General features: G+C 40.9%; 1 protein-coding gene across 11 annotated transcripts in view; it reads left to right on the forward strand.

Moving 5' to 3' along the window:
• The window catches only part of NHSL1 (NHS like 1), a 244,126-nt gene extending 226,182 nt beyond the window's left edge, over positions 1-17,944 (forward strand). For 9 of the 11 annotated variants that reach the window (XM_087718373.1, XM_087718375.1, XM_087718379.1 and 6 more), the window contains 3 exons: positions 1,888-5,187; positions 5,758-5,887; positions 15,693-17,944. In XM_087718373.1, the coding sequence (XP_087574499.1) occupies positions 1,888-5,187; positions 5,758-5,887; positions 15,693-16,341 (4,079 nt within the window). In that variant the 3' untranslated portion in view covers positions 16,342-17,944. Of the gene's footprint in view, positions 1-1,887; positions 5,188-5,757; positions 5,888-6,272; positions 6,325-15,692 lie in introns of all 11 variants that reach the window. The other 2 variants (XM_087718383.1, XM_087718384.1) reach the window with 2 other exon arrangements.
• Positions 17,945-19,422: the final 1,478 nt, after the last annotated feature.

The raw sequence follows: 19,422 nt of genomic DNA on the forward strand, positions 1-19,422 counted from the left end.
AATGCAGATATACTTGAAATGATTTTCTATGGCCATTTTTCACAAATATCCTTCAATACATCCAACCAGAGGTGGGTTGCTCCCGGTTTGGCCCGGTACAACCAAACCAGTAGTAGAATTTAGGCCTGGGTCGCAGAACTGACAGTAACCCAGGCTGGTTACACCCCTGAACCGGTTTGCCGGTTTCCTTGCCAGCATATTGTTTAGTAGTGTGCGTGCGTGCGCAGTTCACTGTAAATTGTTTTGCGCAGGGGCGCGCAAAGCATGCATGAAGCGAACTGGTTGTAAAACCGGGAGCAACCCATCTCTACATCCAACATTAAATATTTTGCCTCATTCTGAATTATTACATCATATTTAAGGGTTCTTCTAGTGTCCCACCTCCATCCTATTGTGCTTTTTAAGAGTTCAAAGGAACAGCATTTTTCATGGGAAGGACTCTTATAATTAATTTCAAAAACATTTCAAATTCATCTGGACCCGTATAGCCCATTTATAACTTTCCAAAATTAACATTGTGTGTATTTGTTTAAAAAAAAATGTAGCTCCTCATCTTCTAACCGACTCTGAATGGCTCCCAATCAAATGTTAAAACAGCATATCAAATCATATTAAAACTGCAAATTAAACAGATTGAAATATTAAAAACATTATCACATGACCAGGGGCATAGTGCAAATGTTTGCAATGGCTGAAAGTGCTTTACAGCCCATATTGCATTCTTTCTGAGGCCATTGTGGTTCTCAATTATCGTTAAAAGAAATGATCATAAGATGAGGACTACCTGTAACATCCTGTGAATGATGTCAGCCCTGAAGTTGGATATAATCAGAGTTCTTGTATAAAAAATTAATTTAAAATCTTTGTAGATGATAAAGCATTATGTGATTTGGGATGTCAGACTAATCTTTGCAGTGGCTTTATGCTTCATGCAAAGAACAACTGCACATATATCAAAACTGGAATTTCCAACAATTAAAAAGAAAATAAGAGAAGATCCTTATGATTGTGTTTTTAGAAGAAATCTATTCTAAATAACTGTGAATATGACCGAACAACTAAAAGATATAAGGTAATTTGAATAATATCCACAGCTTCATCTAAATGGTGCAAAATTGGAATTTTACTTCTGTTTATCTTACTACTCCTGTACCCTGCCAGCCGAAATTCCTTAACTGATTGGCCCTTAGCATGCTTCCTCTGCCAGCGCTGGCCAGTTCCACTGAGGTGAGAAGGTTCTTCCAGTAACCTGGACTCACGCCATGCAGAACTTTAAAGGTAGTTTAAAGTCCCAGATGTTGAAGCTCCATGCACCCAAAACCATTCAGTCAAAGCCTGTTGTCCCTCATCCAGCCCTCCTCCCCCCCCCACCTCCAGGTACTGTGTGCAGGCTTCATTTGGATTACCAGCATACTTGGATACTCAGTTATTAAGTTGAGTATCGTTAGCATACTGATGATACTTCAACCCCTGGTGGTGAGTGATCTCATTCAGCGGCTTCATGTAGATGTTAAAAAGGGTGGAGGAATATTGACCCCCATGGCATGACACAGGAACGGCTATGGGCAGGATTCAACAATAGTGCCAGCTGATATGGTTTAAAATATATTTGAACTGAAGCACACAAGGAACCTACTAGCCTGCTGTTGGTTGTCTTTATGCGTTTTTGTCTATTTTCATCTTTTAAAAAAATCCTAATATATCACATTTGCAATATATAGTGCAAATATAAACACGCCAAGAGGAATATCTGAACATATTGGAACCTGTATGGTAAAAAGTAAATGTGAGCTCTATATAAACTTTTTATTAATGGACACATTTTAAATGCAATTTTAACAATGCTGTATATTTATTTTTCTAACAGTTTTGTTTTAATATCTACAGTTGGCAATGGCAAATATGACATCCGGGGCCATTCACTGTGTGTCCCTGATCATTATTCTACACTAGGAAGACTTGAGAGCTGTCAGTCTTCTATGCAGCAGTGTGGCACCAAAGACTCCAGCTGTCAGACAGAAGAAGTTAAAGTGGTGCCACCTTCAGTTAGGCGAATACGTGCTCAGAAAGGTCACGGAATTGCCGCCCAGATGTCACAGTTTTCCAGTTCTTCTGGAAACATGTCTGTGATGAGTGATTCTGCTGGAGTCATGCCTACTTGTCGCCTAAATAATGACCTGGGATTTCACAGTCTACCTCGGTCTGGAGCAAGAGTGTCCCTACAGTTACTTGAACGTAGGCATAGTCTCTCCAAGTCAACAGAAAGTGGTCCTTTGTTACATCATGTAGGTGTGTGGCAAGGGAATGAAAAAATAGATGATATGAGAAATGGCTGTAGGATAAATGGGCTACAGAGGCCAAAATCTCAAGAATTAAACTCTGAGAATGGAAAAACAGAAGGCACAGCATGTATGATCTCTCCACATGTTGCCTATTCTACCATCATCACACCAAATGCTTCCCGATCATCCTCTTCAGACGTTATGAATAACAACCCGGCAGAGAATTCCGAGACAATAGATAAGAAAATGATGAACTCTTCTTTGTATCTAAAGTCCAGAGACAATCTAGTTGGCAGTGGTACAATAAATGCAAAAGATCGACGTTGTTCTTCTAATGGCAGCTGGAGTGACACCAGCTCAACACATCACTCACATTCTTCAGACACCACTATCTCATCCAATGGTGTAATGGTGTTTGTGTCCTTTTGTGATACAGGAACTACAGAAAGTATCCCCCAAAGTGTGACCTATAATTTTAGGAACAATCACCATTTGTCAAGCCATTCTCACAACATCAACGGTAGAAGTGAACCAAGTTACACTGTGGACAACATACAGGACAAAGTTAAACAAAATGCAAAGCACTGTGGAGTCATGCATTGTGGAAATGACACCACCACCTTACACATGTCAAAATGTGCCGTTCCAGGTTGCTCCAGCTCTGACACCCTTGAAAGAGTCTTAGCTACAGAAGACTCACACTCTTTATATTCTGTGGACAGTGATGTCTGTTACCCTTCTATGCATGTGGATTCAAATGCCCAATCTGTTAAAAGCTGCGGTGAAAATGGCTTTGCAAATCCCAGGCATAGTGTCATTAATGTGTTTGCTGGAACCGAGAAGAAATCTCTGGAAGATTTTGCAAGTTCCAATGACAAGTCACTCACACGTAGCATTTCCTTAAAAAAGGCAAAAAAACCACCTCTCCCACCATCCAGAACAGATTCTCTTAGAAGAATCCCCAAGAATAAACCTCAGACCAGCGGACAAGTACTGGATGATAAACTGATAGCTAGCCTTCAACATTCGTTGCAACTGAACCTCCAGTGCAAAAATGGCAGCTTGCCGTCACAAAGTCCCTGCAGTGATTACGATGATCCTTGGGTGCTGCGGTCTCGTAGCCAGAGCACTGTGAGTGGCAGTAGCAGCATGATGTCTGCCACAGGGCTGAACATGTATTCCATCTGTGCAGTCACACCAGCCCAGAGTGACACAAGTAGCATCAAGTCAGAATACACTGACCAGTGGTGTTACTATAGTGAGTATCCTGGGATTCAAGATGACCATTTAAAATCCACAGCAATTCATTCCTCTAATACCGTACCAAAGCTAATTGATTATAATGTTAGTCACGTTAGTGATGGGTCAAGGGCTTCTATACCACAAGTGCCCTCTGTAGTGGCCAAAACAAAAGCTATTTCTCCAGAAAAATCTCAGAGAGTTACATCGCCATCTAGTGGGTATTCTAGCCAGTCGAACACACCCACAGCACTTACACCAGTGCCTGTCATTCTAAAGTCTATGTCAACGGGAAATGCGAAGTCCAAGATGAAGCCTAGAGTGCCTGAAAGAAAATCAAGTCTACTGTCTTCTGTTTCAGTCTCTTCCTCTTCCACCTCTCTGTCATCAAATACATCTGCAGAAGGAACTATGAAGAAACCTGATTCTACTCTGAGCTTACCTTCCGTTACATCATCTTCCCTACTATCTTCAGATTCTAATGACCCTATTCTTCCTCCCCCACCACCTCCCCTAACAGATGTTACTGATCTTCCCCAGTCACCTGAATCCCCAAGTTTTCCACCTCCTCCCCCAGATGTTGTCACAAACACTTCTTTTCCTCAGAATATTGGATGGTTTAAAAATCAAGATACTTCAAATCATTCTTCTCATTCATTACTTCCTGATTCTTCTCATCACCTCCCACCCGCTTTTCCAACTTCAGTTCCTCCCCCAGCCCCACCCTTGGACCTCAAATTCATGAGAGATGGCCATAAACCTGTATCATATTCTTTCAAGAAACATAATTTGGAAGGTTCTTGCAACAATGCAAAACAGCCCTTAAGTAAGGATGATGTCCCAAGGCCTGCAATACCACTAATAACTACTGAGGCTCTCCAGATGATACAGCTGAGATCAGTGAAGAAAGTTATGAAGTCAGAGGTTGAGCAGTCAGATGAGCTTGCTTCTAAAGCAAGTCCTCAGAAAAAAAAACAGGATTCCTTTTCTGCTGAGTTGCCTTTCAAATCACATTTGTCAGGAGGACACAGTGACATGATGGATGCAGTTGGGGGTGAAGCCCAAAGATCTTCTGTTTGTTGCCCCAATAGCAGAAGGTCTGAACCTGTCAGTGCTAAAATGCCCAGAAATGCAATAAGCATAATTAACTCATTTGCCAGAGAGTCACAACCAGACAAAGCTGGAGAGGCTTTGGTGCAGAACCAAGACTCTCATAGTAATCTTCCATGTTCATCCCTTCAGGAGCAATCTGGATTTCTCAGCAAGCCTCAGGATATATTGCCAAACAAGAAGCCACCGCCTGTTTCAAAGAAACCCAAACTGTTCCTCATTGTGCCACCCCCACAGCCTGATGTTACAACAGAGAAAATCGCTGTGGGTGAAACAGCAAAAAGCATTCCAAGTACCACTACGAAGGATGCTGAAATTGCACAGTACAGCCAGGTTGGCAATTATCCTACGGATGGATTCGGGTCCTATGAAATGGAGTCTAGCAATCTTGTCTCAGAAGGAGGAGCTGCGAGTCCTATCTCCTGTGAAACCAGGGTCTCTAGTCTGCAGCCCCGACAGGAGGAGACGGCTTCCTCATGTGAACAAAGCAGTCCAGACAGAAATGTAGACAGCATCTCTGGAACAGAGAAGCAGTTTTCTCAAGAGGATGAAAGTTGTAAGTTCTTTTCCACTGTTTTTGTCTTTTCATCTAGTCTATTAGTCACCAATCACATTTGGAGTTATGGACAGTCACATCATAAGAACAGCAAAGATTTTTACAGGGTAAAGATTATATGTTATAGATATAATTTCATACTAGTCTTAAGGAAAACCAGAAAGCTCAGATTACTATGGGTATAATGAAATTATTACCTCATTCTTTTATTTTTATTTTTATTTTTAAAAACCCTTATTAGGATTTTATTAGCTTTTTCCCTATTCTAAAAAAATTCCTGGGGCAAAAGTATAGGTTCTAAATTAAGGTGGTGATGATTTCTTTATTGTGGGGAAGGGTTCCATTTTGATGCCATCCAAAAACTTTCACCAGGGTTTAAATTTTCTTCAAAAACCAGTAAAAGCCTTTCATGGACCCCAGTTACTGAGAACGCTATTAAAAGATAGGTCCAATAGTTGTACAATTTGTGAGAAATGTACGGACTGTATTGGTTCATTTGTTGTTTTTGTCAACTATTGCATTAGATTACATTTTTGCTTGGGGTTTTTTTTCCCCATCCTTGTATTTTAGCTGAAGCAATTGAAGCAAATGCAGCAGCCAGCTTTTTGCTACAGAGCCAAAGCTATGGGGAAGGCAGTGAGATAATGGCAGTGCCAAGTCGACCAAGGACGACCGAGGATCTTTTTGCAGCCATTCACAGGTACTGCTTAAATTGTTTTTATAAGGTTACTTCATTGGCTGTTCTTCGTAGTTTCTTTAGTATAATTCTTCTATCGTAACGTTTGTGCTTTCCAATTTTCATTAATTAACACATCCATGTCCCACATCCCTTGTATGTAGGAGTAATACCTTTCATTGCTTTACAATAATATTTCATTTATTTTAAAATTTAACTCTCCTATCTACAAAATCATGTTTTATTACATGATCAGCCATGGTTTCTTCTTGATGCCAGGTGACTCCTTCTTTGATTGTGCTCTTGTCTCAGTCTACATGATTTAACATATACTATTGTTTTTTCTGTGTATCTTTTATTTTATTTTCATCCCCTCCATCTCTTTTTCTTTTTTTTACTCCTGGTGCAGTTTGGGACAGAGGCTCAACTCTAATGCTTCATGGCAAGCTTGGCTTAAACTGGCAAGTAAACAAAATATAACCATCATAAGGGGGGGAAAAACATACGACAAATAGCCAGAATAGAGATTGCCATAATCTAATTAAAGATGACATGCTGATTTATCAACTGAAACGTGCAATACCGACAAACCTCTACCCTAATCCAATTCTTTCTTAATTTAAAAAGGAGAAATGATTATAGGTACACATTTCAAGTACTTTATCTTCCCCCAAATGATTGAATTATGAACATCTTTTGAGGGAGTTATTGTCCAATGCACAGGACTTCAGGTTCAGGAAGGCTGGGTGAAGTCAATGTAAACATTCTTTTTACAAGAAGGTTCTTTGGCGATAAATTTTTAGAAGCCAACACCCTCTAAAAATGCTTCAGGAGAACTTCAATAGAGAAAGTACCGTAGTACCTATTTGTAGTATATAGCATGAAGCATTGGTTCCATCTAGTGGTCATTTATTGCCATTTATTGAGCTGGATTCAAAGTAAAATTGAAAGTGACTGCCCAACATGTTGCCTGCTTTTATTCATATGCACAGAAACTACAACACTTTAGTTACTCGAGCCACAAACATTTCTTGATATGTCCTAGTGTGGTAGAGTGTTCTGTTGACTTTCACAGGATAGGAACCATTGTAAAGGTAACTTCAAATCAAGTCCAGCTTATATTTTGCAATCAACAGTTTATTCCTGTGTTTACACGGGGAAGGGTAGTCATGGGTTATTTGATGACAGCAATGTCATCATGCAAAGTCCACCCTTTTACACGTATGCCATGTCATCACTTGCAGAGTCCACGAGGGTAAAGTTTTAGCACAGCACTACCACCTAGCTTTCATTAATCCAGTGATAGCAGCAAGGTCCTGCCAATGCTGCTTTTTACAACATTAAAGTATGACAGCAAGAACAGTTTTACTGCTGGGGCTATGCTATTTCATGACAGTAATTTGGGTTAAATTTGGGATAATTGACACAATTGTCAGCTCTAATTCTGTAAAAGAGAATTTTTCTTATATGTAGTGAGAAAATTGAGGATACTTGCCAGAGAAGGAGAGAAAAGGAAACAGACTAAAAGCAAATAAAAAATTCTCTTTGACATTACAAATGTTTAGGTACATAAAATAGCCCCTTAGACGGGTATAACCAGCACAGCATTCAACCTCATGTGATGAGAACAAGACCAGAAATGGAGCCAGTTAGGTCTAGCAGTTAAGGCGCCAGGTTAGAAAGTGGGAGACTCTGAGTTCTAGTTCTGCCTTAGGCATGAAACCCGGCTGGCTGTCTTTGGGTCAAGCATTCTCTCCCAGCCCACTTCACATGGTTGTCGTTTCGAGGAAAATAGGAAAAAGAAAGAGTATTATCTATAGAATCGCTGCCTTGAGCTACTTACAAAGTAATAAAGGTGGGATAAAAATTTAGTAAATGAGAAAAAAATATATGTGAGAGAACATCATATAAAAGTGAGCGTGCTTTTCTATCACCATTGCATCTTCCAAGGTGTTTGTCAGTCCTTCTTCATTCACAAATCAGGAAAGAAAACCACCGGACTCCATTTGTTGAAATCAAGTGTACTTTTACTAATTATAAATGAATAGAAGCGAAGCTAAGCTAAGTCTGATTATTTAGGCGCGAAAGCGAATAATATATTGTATAATTCATTCCCCTCCCCTTGGAATCCTGTATTCAGTCCAATCATAATTCTCCCAAATGTCAGGTGTGAGATAACGTCGAAAGGCATCACCAGGATGGAATGCTGGGCCGTCGGCCTTGGTGGGAAACACTCCTCCTCCACATGCGCAGTAAGATGGTCAGTTCAAAATCTAGAATCTTCCTCCAGGACAACAATGATTCCCCTCCCAAATACCATGCCCCCCTTCCCCGTTTCAGTGGCAGCCGAAGCAGTAGCAAAGCGGAGGCTGACATCCCGCCCTCCTCCAGAAAAAGGCGGTCAAACCTGCAGAACGACAAAACACAAACAGCCGAACAACAAAACACAAAAAAAAAAGGAAAAGGGGAGAGGAAGAGAGAGAGAAGAGAGAAAAAATTGTCAGGAAACAGGTCAAATCAGGGCTTGTCAGGATAAGTGGAGTAGAACTGGCGGAGCAATTTAGGGGCCCGAACATGGGACTTGTCCACCCATTCGGCATGAGAGGGTGGAAAATGCTTCCAAGCCACCAAGTAATGGATACGATTCCGGCGTTTACGGAAATCCAAAATCTCGCGAACCTCGAAATGTTGTTCACCATCAATCAACAGCGAGGTGGGCGGTGGAGCAACAGGCAGACGTAAAGACGAAGTGCGAACAGACTTTATGAGGTTAACATGAAAAACAGGGTAAACCCGGTTGAGGTGTTTAGGCAGTTGCAGTCGAACAGAAACAGGATTGATGATCTTGATAATAGGAAACGGGCCAACATATTTAGCCCCCAACTTCTTCGACTTTTGTGGAGTCTGAAGAAATCTAGTAGACAGATAAACTTGGTCACCAACCTTGTAATCATACGGCTTAGTCCGTTTCTTATCAGCATGTTTCTTATGCGCGCGATGTGCAGCGTCCAAAGTTTGGCGTGCTAATGGCCAAATGTGCCGAAGGCAATCACTCCAGTCAGATAGAGATGTCACTTGGGGCTGTTCACAAGGGGCCTCAGGAATGGGTACAAAATCCTGGCCATACACCACCTGGAAAGGGGTGAAGCCAGTGCTGCTATGCACAGAATTGTTAAAAGCCACCTCCGCGTGCGGCAACAAATCCACCCAATCATCCTGCTGGTAGTTGATGAAACAACGCAAATACTGTTCCAGAACAGAATTAGTCCTCTCACAAGCCCCATTAGTCTGAGGGTGGTGGGCGGAGCTTAAGCCCTGGGCGGAGCCAATTTGCTTCAGAAACTCCCTCCAAAACACGGAGGTGAACTGCACACCCCTATCCGAAATGATGCGGTCGGGTACCCCATGTAAGTGGTAAATGTGGGACATGAACATCTTAGCAAGAGTCTTAGCAGACGGAATCTTGGAACAAGGAATGAAATGGACTTGCTTGGAGAACAAGTCGGTAACTACCCAAATAACGGTGTGTCCCTGACTCTCAGGGAGTTCCACAATGAAGTCCATAGAGATTTCCTTCCAAGGGGCGACGGGGCGAGCTATAGTCTGGAGCAGTCCCTGAGGTTTCCCTGGCGGGCGTTTAGCAGCGGCACAAACGGGACAATTGGCAACATAATGTTCAATGTCCTTTTTCAAAGAAGGCCACCAAAATTGCCTCTTGACGAGATGGAGCGTCTTTACGAAACCAAAATGCCCCGCCATCCGGGAATCATGAGCTCGATGAAGAACAACTAGTCGAAGAGACATAGGAACGTAAAGTTTTGCCCCAATCCAGGGCAATTCATCCCTCATGGTACATTCACCCATGTGCTGCTGGAACCAATCATCATTAAGGAGGGCTTTCTTGAGATTGGAAAGAAAGTCCTGGGACATCTCCACTTTAGAACGTGCTTGATGTCTAGTAACCACTGGAGCAGCGAGGCTCGTCGTGGGAATGACAGGCTGGACCACGCTGAGCTTAGAACAGTTGTATTGAGGAAGCCTGGACAAAGCATCAGCCATAAAATTCTCCCCCCCCCCCCGAATGTATTTCAAGGTGAAATTAAAAGGATTGAAATGTTGAGCCCAGCGCATCTGTTTAGGAGAAAGTTTCCTGGGAGTTCTTAAAGTTTCCAAATTTTTATGGTCAGTCCACACCTCGAACGGGTGTTTGGCGCCCTCTAGAAAATGGCGCCATGTGGCTAAAGCCCAACGAACAGCAAATGCTTCCTTCTCCCAAATAGCCCAACGTCTCTCCGTGTCAGTCAGTTTGCGAGAGGTGTATGCGCAGGGTTGTAAGTTACCTTGATCATTGGCCTGAAGCAATACTGCCCCTACAGCCACGTCGCTGGCATCAGCCTGAACTATGAAAGGCGTGTCCATGTCCGGGTGCTTGAGGCAAAAAGATGTTTCAACTTCTCAAAAGCAGCTTGACATTCCATGGTCCAATCCAACGGCTTGCTAGGCTTGGGCTTCAGCCTACCTTTAGACTTCAATAGGTTAGTTATGGGAAGAGCTATCTTAGCAAAAGAAGGGATGAACTGGCGATAGAAATTGGCAAACCCCAAAAATTTTTGCAACTGCCTGCATGTACGAGGGGCCTCCCACTCAGTGACCACCTTAACTTTAGCGGGGTCCATCTCCACACCCGTGTGGGAGATACAATAGCCTAGGTAGTCAACCTTCTCCTGGTGGAATTCACATTTGGACAATTTGGCGTAAAGCTCCGCGGCCCGAAGCTTTTTCAGCACAGTACGAACCAGCTTTACGTGTTCCTCACGTGTTTCCGTGTAAATAAGGATATCATATAAATATACGATAACGCCTTTGTAAAGATGGTCATGCAACACCTCATTAATTAACTGCATGAAGACCGCAGGCGCCCCCTGTAGGCCAAACGGCATCACCCGAAATTGGAAACAGCCAAGTGGGCAGTTGAAAGCTGTTTTCCACTCATCTCCCTCTTTAATACGGACTCTATAGTATGCTTCTCTCAAGTCCAGTTTAGTGAAAATGAGGCCCTTTCCCAGTTGGGCCAGCATGTCCTTCATCAGTGGTAATGGGTACAGATTCTGGGCAGAGATGCAGTTCAAATTTTTGAAGTTCACACATAATCTGAGAGAGCCATCTTTCTTTTCTCTGAATAGCCCAGGAGCCGCTACCTTGCGTCTAGCCGGCTCAATAAAACCTCTTTCCAAATTCTTGTCAATGAATCTCCTCATCTCCTCCATTTCCCTAGGGGACATTGAATATATCTGGGGCTTGGGAAGCTTCACCCCGGGCAAAATATCAATAGTGCAATCAGTGGGCCTGTGTGGAGGGGAGTTTATCAGAAGATTTCTCACTAAATGCTCCCCTTAGATCCCAATATTCTTTTGGAATTTTTTCTTCCCCTTCGATCTTCTCCTGCCCCCTGGCTGCCAATGTGGGGTTAGAATCAGCAGCGTCTGGAGATTCAACCTCCCTTTCAGGGGGTGCGCTAGTGCAAATGCATAACCACCCCCTTCCTCCAGTTAATGCGAGGGTTCCATTTACGAAGCCAGGGGAGTCCCAAAATAAGGGGCCGGTCCATCCCAGGTGCCACAATAAAAGTGATTAATTCTTGATGGGTCCCCATTTTCATCTGTAAGGTCTCAGTAGAAAAATGAGCAGGCCCCCTTCCCGCTATAGAACCATCAATTTGGCAAAAAACAATGGGGTTTTTTAAAGTTCTCAATTTCAAGCCACGTTTTTCCACCATTGCTGGACTTATCATACAGCGAGAACAGCCTGAATCCAGTACAGCTAAAAGTTTTTCAGTCGTGCCAGAAGGTGTCACTCTTAGTTCAATTGGGATAAGCATGGGGCCCCTTTTTGAACTTACCCAACGATGAGATTGTTCCTCATCTGATTCGTCAGACGAATTGGAACTAACGCCTCCCTCCTCCTCCAGCTGGAAATGCTGGGGAACATTTTCAGCGGCGCACGCAGCCTCTCTCTTCTTGCCAGGGGCTTTACTTGCTCTTCCCTCTCTTCAGGTAGGGGGTGGAGCGGTCTGAGCCATTTTTACATGGCAATTCATGGCGCGATGGCCTTCCTTTCCGCAACGGAAACATGTGAAAGGCTTGGTTTTGCTGGTGAAGCTTCCTTTTCCCTTGCTTCTGGGGCAGAGGGGGGCTTTTGGAGCTGCTGGGGGGGATTTCTCCGCTTGTCTCTCTTTCATGTATTGAAGCCTGGCCAAATCCAACTCAACATCTGCTGCGTGTTCATACTAAGCAGTCACCCGGCGAGGAAGGTGTCTGTTAACGCATTGCCGAGGTGGCGCAGTGGGTAGAGTGCAGTACTGCAGGCCACTTCAGCTGACTGCTAGATCAGCAGTTCAGCGGTTCAAATCTCACCGGCTCAGGGTTGACTCAGCCTTCCATCCTTCCGAGGTGGGTAAAATGAGGACCCAGATTGTTGTTGGGGGCAATATGCTGACTCTGTAAACCGCTTAGAGAGGGCTGAAAGCCCTATGAAGCGGTATATAAAAATCTGCTATTGCTATTAAAAAATCTGCTATTGCTATTGCTGGTATATTTTTTCATTCAATCCCTCAGCGAACTGATCCAATAAAGCATCTTCTGACCACCCCCTCATATAGGCTGACAACTGTTGAAATTCCTGGATATAATCTGCTACCGATCTATTTCCCTGCTTCAGGGCCATAAATTTCACCCGCCCGCGTCTCTCAATCAGCGGGTCATCAAACCTCCTCTTCATTGCAGCCATAAAGTCATTAAAATTCCTCAGGAGAGGGGAATTGCATTTGTGTAGGCCCACCATCCATTCGGCTGCCTTTTTCTCTAAGGCCATCAAGACCATTCTTACTTTCATATCATCAGTCTCTAAATCAGGGCCATAAATTTCCATATAATTCCAGACCTGAATGATAAACAACCCTAAACTCTGGGCGTCACCATCATATTTTACAGTTAAGGGAGGGACTTTTGCCATTCGGCGCGCCTGGGGGCCCCCCTTACTCTTTGAGCGGCCCTAGCTGGAGGGGGGAGGCTGGTTCTGGTTTTTTTTGCCCCCAGCCCCCTTCGGCTTCTTCACCCTCCCTTAACCTATGCATCGAGTATCTTTGCTCAAGATCTTCAGCCTGCTCCCTTTCCACGGCTCTTTCACGGCTTTTGCGTTCAGGCCAAGCTTCCTCGAGGAGCCTCATGGCATGGGACAGTTTGTAATCCTCTTCCCCAGCGGCACCCCAATCCGCTGACTTTTTTTTGGGTCTCTTCGTGACTCCAGCATCCAACTCCTCCGACTCCTCTTTTTGTCCCACACCCAAAGTCCATCGGGGACGAACAGCAGGCTCTTTCATTCTTAGTCCAGCCAGCCTTTCAGTTAAAGATGGTTCTGCCATCGCCCCCTCAGTTTCCTCTTGGTCACTCACTTGCAAAGACATTTCTTTTCTTCTTGTGAGGACACCCCCCTCGGTAGGTTGTAGCTCCGGGTGGGGTGAAAGTGAGACTTAGCTTAATTGTCAGCCCTTCTTCATTCACAAATCAGGAAAGAAAACCACCGGACTCCATTTGTTGAAATCAAGTGTACTTTTACTAATTATAAATGAATAGAAGCGAAGCGAAGTTAAGTCTGATTATTTAGGCGCGAAAGTGAATAATATATTGTATAATTCATTCCCCTCCCCTTGGCATCCCGTATTCAGTCCAATCATAATTCTCCCAAATGTCAGGTGTGAGATAACGTCGAAAGGCATCACCAGGATGGAATGCTGGGCCATTGGCCTTGGCGGGAAACACTCCTCCTCCACATGCGCAGTAAGGTGGTCAGTTCAAAATCTAGAATCTTCCTCCAGCACAACAATGATTCCCCTCCCAAATACCATGCCTCCCCTCCCCATTTCAATGGCAGCCGAAGCAGTAGCAAAGCGGAGTCTGACATCGTTATTGTATAGGCACCTTCATATTACATCTTGTACACTCTATAAGTTGCCGTATGTTAACTAATACCATAATATCAATTAAAATCAGTTATAGTATACATGTTATCATTCTGTTAGTCACAGACTTTACATGCTTGTCAGAAGAGGCTTAATGTCAGGCAAGACAGAAAGAAATATACATGATAGGAAAAAACTACAGTTTCATGAATGAGATTTTAAATGGTATAGTTTTGTATTCTTTTAATTTTCTGGATGATGCTCTTTAAGGGGGGTCTGTATTGCACAGTTATATAAAACAATAGGTGTTGTTTAGATTATTTGTGTAAGACAGAAATAGAGAACAGCAGTTTGCATTAATGCTGATCTTCATATTACAACATAGTGTAATGTGAATGTATCACTGCTCAATTTGCTACAGTGGTACAACAGTGATACAATCTGCATTCCCAATCTCTTCTGATTATGTATTAACAAATTGTTCTCCCTGTCAACTGAATATGGCAAAAGAACATTTTTTCCATTGTTCTTAACATTTCTTGCTGATGTGTACTACTGCAAGTACACAAAAATATGCAACCTAATTTTTTTTAGGGCCGAAATATATCATCAAAAATATGCTGGTTAGAACCTATAATTATAGTATGTTTCCCGAAACCATAGTACTGTTTTCTTCTCCATCACTCTGCTGTATTACTCCCTGCCTCCTTTTTTATCTGGAGGCTTAGCCATTTTGAATTGGTCCCCTCCTCTTCTGCAATGGGTATTGCTTCCAAGGATGGAATTATATTGGTGGGGCTGCCTATACACTGTCTAATTAAATGTAAACAGTAATTCAAGTCTACTGCAGCAGAGACCAGAAACTATGCCATACTTATTCCAATAGTTATTTCTGAGTTACTTTAAAGATCGTTGTTGTACTTGGATGGCATTAACATACGCTTGGTATTACAGTTTGTATTGGAATGCAATTCAGATGATCACATGTTTGTTCCCGGTTTTAAACTATACATTCTAGGTTTTTTTCCCTTCCATGTGTATCCTTGTTGTTGCTTTAATGAATAAACTGTTCACCATGTGACCATAAATGTAATTAGTTGAGTGATGTTGCTAAATAGTGACACTGTGTCCAATTTGCTAATTGCTGTTTAATAGGAAAGTGAAGTGCTTGCTGGATTGATAGTTTCCCACGGAGCTGATAAATTTTATTTTGATTTCATTAATTCCATTCCCTTGGCAATTTCATTGGGAAATGCATAGTAGTGAACATTTTGTAAGCTGTGTACTCAAATTGGAAGAGATTATTAGATTGGAAATATGTGTTCATTAACAGTAGGGTTTAGCAAGATTCAAATATTTGTTTTATAAAATGAACAACAACAGAAGAAACTTTTAAATTGCATGCACATTGTTCAGTCTAGGTTTGTGCCCAAGAATTAAAACTACTTTTATGTCTGAAATATGGCACACATTTCCTTTTTTGCTGAAAACTACACTTCCAGTAAGTTCAGTAACAGTAGTTACTGTACTCATATATTTCCTTCTTGACAAGTATAGATAGTCCTCATTTAGTGACCACAATTGGGACCAACAATTTGATTATCAAGTAAAATGGTCATAAAGTAAAATCATAACTCTGCTTACGAATTTGCTTCAGCTTACTCTTGTTTTATATAAGAGCTTACTCTTGTGAAGGTTGTAAATATGAGGACTAGTCATAAAATGTTTCATGACTGTTGTCATTGCAGTCACTATCTGAGGCAGTCACTAAATGAGTACTACTTCATTATCTTTTTCGTATTGGGATACAAAATAAGTCCTTATATGTGAGGCTAGTAACTTTTCCTTGTTTTTTACAACTCACAATCACAGATCCAAAAGGAAAGTCCTTGGCCGCAAAGATTCTGAGGAAGATCACACTGTCAATCATTCTACATCGCCCCCAGTTACACCTACTGGTTCTTCCCCAAACCTGTTTTCCCCGAGGCAGACGGGGTCAATTCAGAGAAATATTCGCAAGAGCAGCACCAGCAATGACAACTTCAAAGCGCTCCTTCTTAAAAAGGGAAGCCGCTCCGACACCAGCTCTCGTATGTCTGCAGCAGAGATGCTAAAGAATACAGACCCAAGATTTCAAAGAGCTAAAGTAGATTCTATCGGAGATCTGATGAGTGAGAGCATAGTGGGTTCTCCAACCAAGACCAAAAGGCCCCAGGAGGAATGGGCCAAGAGTGAAGGCCTGATGCCAAGGAGTCTGTCTCTATCCAGCACAAGATACAGCAGATCTCGAACCCCGCCCTCTGCCGCAAGTAGCAAGTATAGCTCTCGAAACCGGATCCCGAGTAGCCCTATGACTGTTATCAGTGAGGGTGATGTAGAAGTCATTGAATCTGCAGAAAACAGAACTCGCAGGTTTTCAGAAGAGGAACTGCCCGATGTATTTGAGAGTGATGATGCAGATAGTAATGAAAATAGAGACTCTACTGAGATTGACAATATGCTCAAGGACTTGTTATCTTAATGGGTAACACAGAATGCCCTTCGTGGTTTTTGTTTTTTATATTAGCATTTAAACTAAAAAAAAAAGTTTAAATGAGGTTTAAGAAGCTAGACTTTCATATGTAACAAGTAAGGCACAGAGTCAAAGTACAATTTAGGGTGAATTTGTGTATGGGATACTGTATAGATGATGCAATAGGCTGATATTCTGTTCAACTCAACTTGGTCTGACTTCTTTGTTTGGAAGAAACTAGTAACCAGACCTCTTCATTCAAGCCTTAATAACAACAACAATAATATTAATGACAGTTCTTGGATTCTAGTTTGAGCATGTTTTCTTTTTTTCTTTTCTTTTTTGAGGGTGTAAAAAAAACTATGTAAATCTGCAAAAACAACAACGGGAAGCTTCTGTGGTACAGGTGGCAGTAACTTTTTAAGTATTATATTTATAAAACCTAGTAAACTTTCCACAGGGACTTTTGAAATAAATGTGCAGCCTATTAGTTAGCAGGACTGGCATTTTCCCACTGCTGCTTCTGATGTGATCTAGTCTCCTCTTGTGAGCTAACCATGTCCTAATAATATAACAAGGTTTAAATTTTGAAAATTACATCTGGAAAAGAAAAAAAACACTTGTGATACAGAAGTGACTGCTGTGCAGCCATATTACAATCCATCTGCTTGGATTTCAGAAGCCATTTATTCTGTGTGGTTTCTCTGAATAAACTTTGAGGTATCCTTTTGGAGACCCAAATAGTTGTAGGCTTATAATGGGATGTAGATATATTCAGGGGAAACATAATAAGCAGCCATTAATGTTTCAGTTTTAAAGTAAATGCAACATTGGAGAACTTACACCATAGAACTGTGAAGAATACATTTTCCTTTTCTATTAAACTGTATTGTTAGCATTTGTTTGTCAAAAAGGGAAAAGAGCTTTGAATAACATATCACTTGAAAGTTTCAACAGTAACTATCTTTTTGTTACCAAAGAGTGCACTACAATTACTTTTACTTTTTAGAATTTAGGAATATTCCTATTCCTGGCTAGGAATAGCCAGCATTTCCTTGTTCTGGGGAAATAATATTGCTATTTAGAAGACTTTAATGTTTATTAAAAAATTTATCATTGATTAAAAAAAAAAAACATTTTCTTCCTTGTAAAGAAAACTACAGACAAAATAACTGCAGTTTTGTAAAGAAGCTTTTAATTTTTGAAAAGGAATTTTGCATAAGTTGATAGTCTGTAAGGTTTTTATAATATTTGTACATAATGGAAGTTCTTAAGGTAATTTTTGTTTTCTCAGAGTTTGGAATTTCTACATTTTTAGATGTTAAGAAAAATCCTGTGTAGATAATTTATTTTGATGAAAAACACTTGACTCCTTTTTTGCCTTCCATCTCTATATTGTTAATACTGTATATTTCAGGGGTCTTCATTCAACTGAAGAAGAAGATGGAGACAATGCTGTGATTCTGCTTTAATAAACAAGGCTGCCATTTGTCATCTTGTGACTCGAGTTAATGACCATTCTGTTTACATACAACATCTTCTTAAATGAATATTAGCAGAGGATCATATTGGGAAATCCAGATGCTATCAATAAAACGTATTTATTAGATGATGCTTATCTCTTATATGTTTCATTTTCCTCTTAAGAATGATAATCCACATACTTGGAAAGATCCAAAAGAAAAAAAGGAGAAAATTCCATGTATTTTACTTTTTTTATGAGGAAAGTAGCTTTGACATTGGCAGTAATGCCCATCATTTCTGAAAACACAGTGGTTGCTATGAGTGTACATCAGCATGGTATGTTGTTGTTGTTGTTGTTGTTGTTTTAAAAGTCCCACTGCATTTTAGTTTTAAAATTTCAGATAAATTAACCACATTCAAATTATAAACCCAGCCTATGGCAACAACACTTCTCTATGTTTAACATACACAATACAAGAAGGACCAGAGGATTTGGCTGTTGAGCAGGTTTAACAGGCTTTGTGTTGATGTGTGTGTTTGAATCCATTGTGTGTGGGTGTGTTCGCACCCATATGTATGCGGGTGTGTAAGTGCACAAACACAACTGAATGAAATGAGGTTCTTGGTCTCAATAGAATAAGCAAAGATAATAAAAACAAACATTTCTTAATTCTAAGTATGAGTATGTATTGAAAAGACTCAATTGTTCTTGAATGTAAGTATGTGCAAAATGTTATTACAGAAACAGAACATTCCAGGAAACTCCAGAATGTTCTGTTCTTCCTCCAAACCATGGAGGAATTGTTCTTAGGGCAATTTTCTACAAACTGACTTTTCAATGCTTCACAAACCACTTACAGTAACATGCTGGTAGATTTACTTCAGGAATATTGCTGGATTCCCTTAGAACATTTGGATCAGCTTGGTGTGGGGTAAACTAACACTGTGGAATTCTGTGAAATGTTCTTCAGAACAGAACATTTTTAATATACTTACTTTTACATATATCAGCCATATACAGACATGTTTATTTTCATTATTTTTTCCTTGTGCTTTAACCAATGTATTTATATAATACCTATTAAACCAAGATGTTTTTACAAAATAGCATAGTTGCCAAATAAGGATTTGTTCCCAAAAGTGAATATAATTAATTTGAAAACATTATATGTTTTTAGTAAAGTATCAGAATTGAACTCTACTTTAAGCATTTTAAAAAAAAAGATCTATAGCATCTTACAAACTTTCAGGTATACACAGCTTATAATTTAGTAAAAGTGGGAATCATACATTAATAATACATTAATGTAGTAGTTTGGAAGCACCATCGTTCTCTGACCAAGTTACGCTACTTTTCATTCCAGCAACATGGATTGGCAAAATTGCAGGTTTCCGTGGTAGAAAAACGAACTGTATCCTATATGGAAGACAATAGAATGGAACTCTAGAGAGCCGGTTTGTTGAATTCCCTCCACTATAGCTTTCAAGAGTTCACAAATGTTTTCACCCAAAAGCAAAGCAAAACTAATGTCAGTTGAACCTAAGAATACACCTTCAGGCATGAATATTCTTAAATATTTATAGTACGTGAATGATAATTTACATACATTGTGGCATCTAAGTATA

The sequence above is a fragment of the Thamnophis sirtalis genome, unplaced genomic scaffold, assembly GCF_051295495.1.
Source record: "Thamnophis sirtalis isolate CommonGarterSnake01/CBP01778 unplaced genomic scaffold, rThaSir2_p1.2 scaffold_6, whole genome shotgun sequence".
Taxonomy (NCBI): Eukaryota; Metazoa; Chordata; class Lepidosauria; order Squamata; family Natricidae; genus Thamnophis; species Thamnophis sirtalis.